The sequence below is a fragment of the Leptonotus elevatus genome, chromosome 20 (genome assembly GCF_054856555.1).
Source record: "Leptonotus elevatus isolate MCC_2025b chromosome 20, RoL_Lele_1.0, whole genome shotgun sequence".
NCBI lineage: Eukaryota > Metazoa > Chordata > Actinopteri > Syngnathiformes > Syngnathidae > Leptonotus > Leptonotus elevatus.
The window spans coordinates 2745891-2757418 of NC_141258.1; the positions used below are offsets into that span (position 1 = coordinate 2745891).

Below are 11528 nucleotides of genomic sequence, written 5' to 3' on the forward strand. Positions count from 1 at the left end.
TTTTTTGCTCGCTCGGGTTCTCCTCACTCTCCAGCACGCAGACCTCCACGGGAAAGTCGGGATTCCTCATGGGGTCGTCCCCGGCACCCGTGCCGCTTTCAAAGTTCCTTCTGCGGTTGGGGTTCAGGTCCACTCCAGTTTCTTGGTCCACATCCTGTAAAAGTGTTTCCATCTTTATCACAAGTTCTTTTGCGTCTTTCCTTACTCCTCCTTCTGGGACTGACCTTCATGCTGAGGCCGGCCTTTGTTCCGGTCACGGACAGCACTTTGACCTTGACCTTTTGTCCCCTGCTGACTACGGTCGACACGTCCGCTATTCGGCCTTCCTTGCGCAGCTCCGATACGTGCACGAGGCCTTCCCAGCGTCTCCTGCGTACATTTTTATTTATTCATTTTTAAGAGTTTAAAAAAAAAAAAGTACAATGACATCATACAACACTTGATCCCCGTCCGGGGTTTGCTTAATTTCTCCATTTTTTGGTTGAAACATGAAGAAAAAAAAGTTGAAATGATTTTGCTCATGTTTGAAGTTGCTGAGGTGGGCAAATCGAACGCACCTAAGGCCTTCCAGCTGCACAAAGCATCCAAACTGCATCACGCTGGACACTTTCCCGCAGTAGATGTCGCCCACCGCGGGAACGTTGGACAGAGGCCGCTCGACGGGCTTCGGATCCGGGGCCGCCTCCTCCCGGGCGGCGTCTCGGGGCGGGCTCGGCGGTCGGTCGCTCCAGCGGGAAGGTCGTTTCCGTCGCCGCTTGCCGGCCGTCTCGCCGTCGCGATCTCTCGACCCGGAGCGACGGCGCTTCCGAGTGCTCTCCTTGTCTGCATCGTTTTCTCCAGCATTGTGCAATGTTATGTTTGTCCTGAAGGAATTTAAATGTTGTAACTAGAAAAATTTCCGCGGAAATTTTGAATGGGCCTGCTGACTCACTTGGAAACACGCAATAAAAATAAAATTTAAACCATTGAAATCGGTCAAGAAATGTGGAAGTTCACCATAATCAACATCAACTAAAAGTATCTTCCTGCCCCTTTACAAAACATGCACATTCACGCACACACATTTGATTTTAAGTTGTGAGGAGACGTCACGCACCAACACTCCATTGATTTGTATAGGATTACGCTCACCTCAAACAAAAGCCTCTCGCGACTTAACGGTTGAAGATGCAGATTCCAGAAATGGCTCGTTAGAACGGCAAGGGTTTGGGGAACGCGGAGCATGTTCTCAGTTTTTTAATCGGATGAAAAATGACCAAATGAGAGCAGGTTGAAAACGTATGATTGATGGAAAATGAAGAGGGAAAAACGGCGAAAATAACATTGAAAAGAGATCGAAATAGTGCGACTTCTCCTCGCTTAAAGTGAAAATAAAAGTACTAAATGACACATTAGCCAAATAAAACTTAGTTTTTCAGAAAGCAGAGGCTTGTGGCTACAAAATGTGCTAATTTGATGTCTAGTGAGCAAAGATTGTGGCCATGGTGACGAGTTGAAGTGAAACTTTTGGAAATATATTTTTTGGTTCCCATCACTCTGTCCTTAATTAGTCACGTAATTAGAAGCCGCAGTCAAATAAAGGTACACCATTTTTGTTAATATGATCTCTTAACTATTGCAAATTTTCACAACTGATGGTTTGGTCCGGAACATATCCCTGCAGTAAACGAGGGTTCGCTATATTTTTGCGCTGGACCTGACTATACTGCTTCTGTCCAGAGTGTGTTTATGAGTTTAATTGTTAATATTATTAAACTCACCCAGGAACACAGTGAGGCATGAGCATCTCCAGCTGCTTCATGGCTGCGGCGACAACTCGATCATCGTCTTTACCGAGTTGATGTGAAGAAACCTGATGGACAGAAAGTCACAACGATGACACCACCACCACCAACGCTGTACATTATTTTTCCAACAAGAGTCTAATGTCATGATTTCTACGGTTAACTGTAATTTTGGTATAGAAGATAACGTTTATAAGCTGAAGGTAAAATACCCTCCACACGGGATCATCTGGTTTACATAGAGCAGGATATTTCTCTTTCAGCTTGTCTTGTTCACTCTTGGGTTTTTGCTGACGTGCTGATGTGAGAAACAAACATGTTCATGACATGTAGCATTAATGTTAATGGTAATAAACGCACTATAGCAAAAATAAAATGTCTACCTTGACTCGTGGAGGCTTGCATGGTTTTAATAATTCTAAATAAATTTGTAGTGAGCGTTTCCTGAAAGACAAAACACAATGATTGGTCGTTGAAAAATGTAAAAAATCAATTTTCCACGACCTACTGTGAATTCGGCTCCATTTTGTGACAAGGCAGCTTTAAACTCTCCAAATGTCGGATGTTTGTCTGCGAGGCTGATGATGAATTCAGCTAGCGAACAAGAACATGTTAGCGAAAACCTTCATGTAAAAATAAATTTGCTGGTAAATTGTTAGCCAAAAGACATTAGGGCATACCAAGATCTTTTTCGCTTATTCCAAGATGGTTTTCCAACTCGGTGCACACTTTGGACACCAAAGATAAATACTCCAGACGCTGTAAAGCGTCCGGCGCCGCCATTTTGGCTGCAGTCGTCTGTGTTGACATGGAAGTGCTTCTTCTTCTACGCTCAACTGAAACCGAGCGGCTGCATTTAAGTCGCCCCCCGTTGACCAGAAATGAAATAACAGCAACCTTATCGGAAAGCTTATGATCAAAAACGCATTCATATTTCGCATTGATTTCAAGAAAATGACCACCCATGCAGTGTAATATAATTCCTACTGTACCAAAAGTATGCTGGTTCCAACAAAAAACATCCAAGACTATTTGGGATTTATTAAAAACATTTTGTACAGTGACAAGCAAATACTGCATAACACATTTCTATTCACAGAGGGGGAAAAAAACATTGGATTTTTGGATTGTATCCAAGTTTTTTTTAAACTACTGACAGATCAAATTATGCATTTCCTCGCAAACAGAAGAGTGACTTCACGAGTACAACATGGACCCGTCAAAAAAAAGGAGGTAAAATTCAATGTAATGTGTTTTTTGACAGGTAAGAAAACAAAGTCGAAATGTAAAGTCCGAACAGTGACCACGCTGGCTAAAAGTCGTCAGCGTCGCCTGAATGCTCTGGAGATCCTCCAGGCGTTGGGTTCCTCGTAGCGGTTGTAGAGCGGCTCCAGACGCTGCTGCTTCTTCTGCTTGCTGAGGCGCGTCGGGTCCGACACCTTGAAGAAGGCGGGCGCGAACTCCACCAGCCAGCGCGGGTCGATGGTGGTCACCTCGCGCATGTACTCCTTGGTGGTCAGCACCAGCTCGTGGTAGACGACCCTGAGGACGAAAAGAGAAAGCTGTCATGCTGCAAAAAAAAAAAAAAACTTAAAAAAAATTAGATATAATAATTTTAAAAATAAATCTCATATCAAGGCAAATGTGAAATAAAATACATCTGATCTTTTTTTTTTTTTTTTTTTTTTTAAGAGCCCTGTGACAGATGAGTAGAATGTAAATAAATCATGCAATCATTCGTCTTCATTTTCTGATGTCATTAAACAAATTCAAAAAACTAGAAAATTTAGGTAGTAAAAACTTGCAAACAAAATATTTTTCCAATAAATTACAATACCGTAAAAACATTTTTTAAGGAAAAAAAAATGCTTGAACAACAATTTTACTCCCCCCCCCTCACCATTCAGGCTGTCTGTTGAACAAAGCACTGGACGGGTGGATGTAGACCACCTGCTGGTCTATCAGGGTCCTGTAGCCCTCCTGAGGGTCCTTCTTGGCGGCGTTGCGGAAGAAACCGCTGCAGATCGCCTTCTGGACGCGCACGGTGGCTTTGCCGCAAGATACCACGTCCAACTTGTGCCTGGGAATTATTTCCTAAATTAGGGCTGGGCGATGAATCCGTTTTCGTCATTAAGACTCCGTATATGCAATCTTGAATACCCACCGGTCCATAATGCCCAACATCTGCTTGCGGATGTCCTGCCCTCTCCTGAGCGAGCGAGCCTGGATGAAGTTCTCGTAGCACCAAGGGTTGGAGAACTTGTTGTTCTTCCACGAGTTGTAGACGGCCAGCAGGGTGAGGTGGTCGCCCTCGGGCTGATGGAACTTGGCCTTCTTCTGGTCGGCCAAAGCCTGCTTGTCCTGTGTCACAAAAAAAAAAAGGGGGGGGGGAGTTGATGACAAACTCTCATAAGAAGAAGAGTTGGTGAGGTCTCACCTTGGGCCTGTAGAAGACGTTCTGCACGGACAACATGGAGACGATGGTGAGCATCTCCTCACTGCAGCCCAGATGCACCGACATGATCAGCATCTTGCACAGCATGGGTTCGAGAGGGAATTCGGCCATCTGGGGGGCGGGACCAAAAGCGCACGTCAGGAAGACGAGAGAAAATCGAATCCAAAATAATCTCCGGCGGCGTTCCTCACCCGCCGCCCGAGTCGCGTGAGCAGCCCCTCGTCGTCCAGCGCCCCCAGCGTGTACAGCTGCTCCATGGCGGTGATCAGCGTCTCCATGGGCGGAGCGTCCATGAAGTCGAAGGAGAGGAGGTCGTTGATGCCCATGGCCTGCCGGAGACGACGCAAGCATGTTTAACGCACGTGTGTGTTACGGCGAGTCGGGGGGGGGGGGGGGGCACACACACACAAAACGTGGGAGTCTGTGGCTGGACGCACGTCGGGCCACCCGCCATCTTACATGTGTCTGGCTCCAATAAATTCATTAGAACTCTTATTTCTTTAGCGTTTTTGACGTGGATTGTTTTGTTACAAACATCAAACATGCAGCGATGATCATTTTCAACCTTTCCAGTCTAAAGAGACCACAAGCCCTCGGAAGCATCTTCATAGTGTTTTGGTGATAGCCGATTGGAGTCCTTCAACACGAAGTGTCCATGCGGAAACACGAAATATTGGTTCCGGCAACTTCCAGGTGCCGCAAATATGTTTTTAAAAAATGATTAATGCATGCATTTTTGCGCCGACCAATTTTTGCGGTCGACTTTCCCCCCCCCAGTCCTAATAACGTGTATGTGGTGTCGAGGTGTGGCGGGTGCGTACCTTGAGCGAGAGCACCGTGCTGGCCAAGTTGGTCCTCTGGATCTCCGGCACGTTGGTGGTCAACATCTCGTCCCTGTACGCTCGCTCCGTGTACAGCCGGTAACACTTGCCGGGGCCCGTTCTGCCGGCGCGGCCTGCCCTCTGCTTCGCTTGAGCCTGTGACAGTTGAAAAAACGGTTTCACGACGAGATGGATTGATAGGAAGTAGCGGCGGCGGTGGCGGCGGCGTTGAAAGCTACCTGCGAGATGGGCGTCACCACCAGCTGGTCGATGCCCGTTTTGGAGTTGTAGACTTTCTGCTTGACAAAACCGGGGTCCACCACGTAGTAGATGCCGTCGATGGTCAGAGACGTCTCGGCGATGTTGGTTGCTATGACAACCTGACGGGAAAAACCACCAAGTGCGTTCATTTTGATGTTTGAGGGCTACTCTGTACTGTATGTTAAAATGGATTCCTAAAGTACTTTTCTGCTTCCTGGTGGCGCCGGGTCAAAGATCCTGGTCTGCATCTCGCTTGGCAGAGCCGAGTAAACCGGCAGAATGATGAGCTCCGGAACGTCGGGGCCGAGTGACTTCATGCGCTCGTAGAGGATCTCGCAGGCGGTGTCGATCTCTTCTTGTCCGGTCAGAAAGACGAGGATGTCACCTGGACGAGAATGAGGATGTCACGATCTGATGCTCGGGATTGGACGACAGCAGAGCTGACGGCGGGTTTCGTACCAGGGGGCTCGGTCAGGTGGATCTGCATGACGGTGATGAGGCTGGCGTCCAGGTAGTCGGTCTCGGGTTCTTTGGTGTAGAGCACCTCCACCGGGTACGTCCTCCCGGGGATGGTGAAGATGGGCGCCTCGTAGAAGTATTGCGAGAATTTGACGGCGTCCAGCGTGGCCGACGTCACGATCAGCTTCATGTCTGTGCGCTTCTGCACCGTCTGCCGGCAAAATAACAATAAGAGAAAATATTTTTTCAATGCCAAGAAGAAAGAGGAAACCAATAGAGTGACGTGATCAACAAAGATGTGCCGCGAACCTTCTTGAGCAGACCAAAGAGGACGTCTGTGTGGATGGTCCTCTCGTGGGCTTCGTCCAGCATGATGATGGCGTACTGGCCGAGCTCCGAGTCAATCAGACACTCCCTCAACAGCATGCCGTCCGTCATGTACTTGATCACCGTCTCGGGGCTGGTGCAGTCCTCAAAACGGATGGTGTAGCCCACCTATGCAAAGGGAAGCAACATCTTTTTTAAAAGGGGGACAGCAAAACGGGAAGCAGGTGGCGCAACCGCCGGCGCGGCACGGACCTCCTGTCCGAGGCAGCACCCGTACTCCTCGGAGACCCTCTTGGCGACGGACATGGCGGCCACGCGGCGAGGCTGCGTGCAGCCGATCTTCCCCCGCGTGGTGTAGCCCGCCTCGGCCAGGTACTGCGTGATCTGCGTGGTCTTCCCCGAGCCGGTCTCCCCGATCACGATCAAAATCTGGTTGTCGTGGACGGCCTGCGGCGACAAGACGGCAAAACGTGTTGCTCGGCAAGCGAGTTTAAAGCGCGGGCGCGGCTTGAAGGCGATGAGAAGGGAACCTGAATGAGTTGCTCCTTCAGCTTGTAGATGGGCAAACTCTCCCTCTGCTCCAGGATGGAGAGTTGCGTCTTCTTTCCGTACGACGCCTTGTTGCCGCCAAAGGCGTGCTTCTTCCATTCGGGGATGTCGTTGGGCATCATGCCGATGCCGCGCATGTTGGCCGCTATCTGCCTGCCGTCAACTGGAACGCAACGCACGTTATTGTTATATTATATCAATTATATTATTACGAGGGGTGTCAAAATGAGTGCGTTCATTTTGAGTTGATTTAAAATTCCTTTAAGGCCACTGCACGCCCACGGCAAAATTTAACTCTACTAGATTGTGGAGACTGAGGTCAAGTTGTATTTTACAATTTAAAAAATGTGCAGAATTTTAACTTCATGTTAAAGATTAGATGGCTCTTAATATGAAAAGAAAAATGCACTGAGCTGTCACCAACGTCTTACAAATGCAATTATGCCATCTGGTGGCAGAAAAATGACCTCCACACAAATAAATATCACAATTTTTTTTATAGTACAGTACTTTTTTTTTTAACTCAATTTTATGAATTATTATGAAATGACTACGTCAATGACTAAAATATGCGGACATATTTCTATTAGTTTAAGATTGTTTCCACTTTTATGTTATGTATGAAAAAAAATTTTTTTAAATTACATTTAGAACGAATATAACATTTGAAATTAATCGTGAGTTAACTATTGAAGTCATGCAATTAATTGCAGATTTTTTTTTTTATCACCCAACACCCCTAATTCTTACTATTCTGGAACAGCAGCAGGAAGCCACGTAAGAATCACTAGTAAGAGTATTTTCTGTCATGGGGGAACCATTTCCGACCAGCCCCGTACTTGACTGTCCTGTACTTTCAAACAAGCCTGAAGCAAAGTCTCACGACGGACAAGATGCGATCATTCGAATCCCGTGTCTGGGCTTATCATGTCCTGGAACCCTCAGCCGACATCAGCATATTTCCAGCACAGCGCCTCACGGGGGAGCGGCTCTCGTTTATTATACATACGTCTGGAAGCACTTACCGTCGGGCAGCGGGTCGACCCAGTGCTTGTTGAGTCCCATGGGGATGGAGTCCATCTCGGCCTCGCGCGCCGCTTGCTTCAGCTCCCGCCGCTCTTTGGCGAGAGCGCTCTGCATCATGGCCGCCTGGGACAGCGAGCCGTCTGGATTCTGCGTTATCACATACAAACGTTCATGCAAAGTCTCCCTTTCGCTGTCATGTAAGAATTACAGCAGTCACCTTTCTTTTTTTTTTATGGTCACTAGAGGGGACTGAAAATTCAAAAGTCTCTCATTTTTAGTGTTCTTCTTTGTGTTACAAACTCAAATAAATCGAATCATTTCATCAATATGACCTCCTCTCCTGATTTATATCACGTCTCCATGCAAGAGTGACGTTCTACGATATGCGGCACCTTGACAATCTTGACGGGGCTCATGTCCATGCTCTGTTTGGTGTGTCCTCTCAGGAACGGCGGCTCCTCCTCCACCAACTCGATTTCCAAGTCTTCATCTGGAAAAAAAAAGGCGACACAAGACGACGTGAGTACGGCGTCTTTCGGCGGTTTCTGATTGGACGACGAGACTCTTCATTGCCTTCTTCGTCGTCCACTTTGGGAAGGATGCCGGTCTCGTCGTCGAAATCGGGGAATTCTTCCTTGGATAAAACGTTGGCGGCGATCATCTGGGGGAACAATAAGCCTTTATTAGAGACAGCAGTGACTGTAAAAAAGAAAAAACGGAAGTAAACTCATCCTTGCACTTCTGGTGCATTTTACGTCAAACGCATTTCATGTCTTTCAACCAACCTGCTTGATCTCCCATTTTTCCGGATCGGATATCTTGGTGAGCCTCTTCCTCTCCAGCGTGTCGTCCTGTTCCAGCTCTCGGGCGGGGCCGAGGTTGAGGGTACTGGGCCCGTCGGGGTTCCTCATGTTCACCTCCTCGCTGCCGTCGGGACCCACGTTCCTCCTCCTGTTGGGGTTCAGGTCCTCGCCCGTCTCTTGATCCACATCCTGAAAAGACAAGACCGGGACGAGAAGCGTTGAGACAGCGATGGCGCAAAGACAATGCTGCCTTGCTCACTTTCATGCTGAGGCTGGTCTTGGAGCCAGTGAAGGACAAGACTTTGATCTTGACTCGTTGCCCTTTGCTGACCACGTCGGCCACGTTGGCAACTCGGCCTTCTCGTCGCAGTTCGGAGATGTGCACCAAACCCTCCCATCGTTTCCTGCAGGAGCAGAGCGCATAACATTTATTTAGAACACGCTTCTTATCAAAGAAATGACCAAAAATGTATGCCAAGCAGTCCAATGGCTTCATTTTTTCAGATTTCAGCCCCTATGTTGCCATGTCAATCTAATCTGCCTAGTCAGGGTTTTCAGATTCAGTCGTGCTGGCTGATTGGTTGGTCAGAGTAAAACGTGATATACTCTGCAAACTACTAGCAAAACACATGTTAGTACTGTACACAGTAATACATTTAAAAATCAGAAAGTCTGATGCATGTCATACATTTTATTTAAATTCTCTATCATGTCATGAGCTAATATTGAGTCCAAAATGATCCTGGTGGCTACATGGCACAGTTGTGTGCTGTTATGTTGAACCTTTGTACACTATTGATAGTTTCCACAAAAGGGAAGTGAAAGTGTCTGTATTGCGATCGGGTAAACGCGCCCTGGTATTAAAACGCGCAGACTGCCACTGCTTCCTTGCTAAGAGCACAGGTTGGGATTGCAGCACAAACCTGAGGCCCTCCAGTTGGACAAAGCATCCAAACTGCATGATGCTGGTGACTTTTCCATTGTAGATGTCGCCCACGGAGGGCTCCTCCGGTGGCGGGCGGTCCACGTGTTTGTCCTTCCAGTCTCGGTCTTGGTCTTTACGAGGGCTTGGTGAGCGCTCGCCCCAGCGAGAAGAGCGTTCCCGACGCCTGGATCGGTCATTGGGTCGGTCATTGGGTCGGTCATTGGGTCGGTCATTGGGTCGGTCATTGGATCGGTCATTGGATCGGTCACTGTCTCTGTGTCGATCGCGGTCTCTGGAGCGAGATTTGGACCTGGAGCGCGAACGAGAGTGGTGGCGCCTCCTGCGGTCTCTATCCCTATCCCTGTCCCGATGTCTGTGCCGGTCCCGACTTCTGCTTCGACTGCGGCGTCTGCTCTTCTCAGTGCGGCTCCGATCGCTTTTGGAATCGGTGCCGCTCACGCTGGGCATGAACATCTCCAACTCCTTCATGGCATCGGCCGCGACCTTCACGTCCTCTTCGTCCAGGAGTTTCTGAGGAAGACACGAACACTTAGCGCTCTACGTTCACACGTCGCGTAATCAGTAGGTGGGTCGCGTTGTCAAGCTCATACCGGTGGTGCTTCATTTGGTCTGCAAAGCGCAGGGAACAGCTCCTTTAGCTTGTCCTTCTCAGACGATGGCTTCTGAACTTCTGAGGCTGTGATGACATCATAAGTGATTCAGTTTAAATTTTTTCTTACTAGTGTAATCTCACAGAACAACACAATGAATATCTGGACAATGCTGCATAACAGTAAAAAAACAACAACAGCTTATTGTTATTTATAATTAATGCAATCAAATATCACTGTGAATTTATCTAATGTGACAAGAATAGGGCTGGGTCCAGCACTAATCCAGCTAATGTATGTAAAGTTGAGGGGAAACATGATAAATCACCTTTACTTGTGGATGACTTTGACGGGGGTCTCATGGTCTGAATGAGCCTGAGCAAGTTGCCAATGAGGGAGTCCTATCATGACAACAACACCCACTTTATAAGCAATCAACAGATTTGTCAACTCGTGCGACATATTTTGATGAGAACTTACTGTAAACTCGGCTCCATTTTCTAGCAGGAGCGCTTTAAAACCGTCAAAGGCAGGTTCTTTTTCCGCGAGACTAATGACGAATTCAGCTGTAATACAAGTAAGCAAACATATACCATCCTAAACAAGTCGCACACAACAATGCTAAATCGCAACTTTAACATGTAATACAATCATACAACACACGTAAACATGAGCTACAACTACGTTAGCTTTAGCGAGCTAGCGCGATAGTTCGGCGTGGTGGTCAAACCTAAATCTTTGTCGCTGATTCCAAGATGGTTGTCAAGCTCCGTGCACACTTTAGACACCAAAGATAAAAACTCAAGCTGGGAGAGTTCGTCGACGTCGACGTCTGCCATCCTTGCTCGGGTTTTTGTGTCTCGTTTGCTCACAACAGAAGCTAACAATCCATGCTAGTACATACAGCATACGTCTGCGAAAGAATTACTTCCGCTTCCGGCGTGGGCGGAAATACGCAAGAGCGTCAACTTGTGGACAAATAGATTTTAGTTTCATCCCCAAGGTGGCGCCCTCACTATTTCCAAACGAAGAGCTTCGGGGGAAAATGGTTTTATGAGGACAAAATAAAAATTCTCAGTATCTTTCGCACTACGCGAAAACATTTAAATTAATAGTTCTCTCAATCTTGTGAAAAAGATAATTACATACAGTTCACCTGCTTTTTCCACTCTGATTTTAAGGTCACATGCTATTTACGGAAAATACATACAAAATAAAATATATACAAATAGTTATATGTCAGGAAGGTCGTCAAGTGTGAAATTAAACAACTGAATAACCTTTATTTACCGTAATTATCTCCTTATTTCTGAAAAACTATGTGTAAGCAGGAAGTTCTGCACTTTCGTCCAAATGTTATTCCATAGTGGGGATAATTAACATAATAACAACGCCATATGAATTTTTCAGTGAATGACCGAAGTTCCAGAGTGAAAGAACGACTTTGAGGCGGAAGCTAAAGCACTAGCACGTCAACACAAAAGGTAAGCAGAGCTGCAGTGTTAAC

The 11528-nt window shown here is 47.1% G+C and overlaps 2 protein-coding genes across 3 annotated transcripts in view; both read right to left on the reverse strand.

Annotated features, from left to right (window-relative positions):
• Positions 1-2578, reverse strand: part of LOC147156384 (ATP-dependent RNA helicase DHX8-like) — a 33026-nt gene extending 30448 nt beyond the window's left edge. For both annotated transcript variants that reach the window (XM_086064108.1, XM_086064107.1), the window contains exons 1-8: positions 2465-2578; positions 2293-2378; positions 2168-2228; positions 1997-2082; positions 1761-1852; positions 558-863; positions 225-369; positions 1-154 (exon numbers count right to left, since the gene is read on the reverse strand). The exon at positions 1-154 is cut by the window's left edge and continues 44 nt beyond it. In XM_086064108.1, the coding sequence (XP_085920234.1) occupies positions 1-154; positions 225-369; positions 558-863; positions 1761-1852; positions 1997-2082; positions 2168-2228; positions 2293-2378; positions 2465-2567 (1033 nt within the window). In that variant the 5' untranslated portion in view covers positions 2568-2578. The remainder of the gene's footprint in view (positions 155-224; positions 370-557; positions 864-1760; positions 1853-1996; positions 2083-2167; positions 2229-2292; positions 2379-2464) is intronic.
• A 232-nt stretch (positions 2579-2810) lies between these two features.
• On the reverse strand, positions 2811-10947 carry LOC147156385 (ATP-dependent RNA helicase DHX8). Its single transcript, XM_086064459.1, has 22 exons — positions 10752-10947; positions 10502-10587; positions 10350-10422; positions 10022-10107; positions 9409-9941; positions 8745-8889; positions 8468-8674; positions 8256-8343; positions 8075-8172; positions 7682-7829; positions 6638-6819; positions 6360-6554; positions 6090-6275; positions 5781-5991; positions 5525-5706; positions 5300-5440; positions 5061-5216; positions 4431-4568; positions 4222-4350; positions 3949-4145; positions 3685-3864; positions 2811-3326 (listed from the first exon to the last, which is right to left on the reverse strand). Exons 1-22 carry the CDS (start codon positions 10858-10860, stop codon positions 3107-3109), a joined length of 3690 nt encoding a protein of 1229 aa, XP_085920585.1. The 5' UTR covers positions 10861-10947; the 3' UTR covers positions 2811-3106.
• Between the last annotated feature and the right edge of the window lie 581 nt (positions 10948-11528).

What these genes read in the sequence shown, in the direction of transcription:
- LOC147156385 (XM_086064459.1), bottom strand. Translation starts at nt 10,860, where the DNA reads ATGGCAGACGTCGACGTCGACGAACTCTCCCAGCTTGAGTTTTTATCT. An exon ending in AATCAGCGACAAAGATTTAG is followed by an intron (nt 10,588 to 10,751) that starts GTTTGACCACCA and finishes CTTGTATTACAG; the next exon opens with CTGAATTCGTCATTAGTCTC. An exon ending in TGAAGGAGCAACTCATTCAG is followed by an intron (nt 6,555 to 6,637) that starts GTTCCCTTCTCA and finishes TTGTCGCCGCAG; the next exon opens with GCCGTCCACGACAACCAGAT.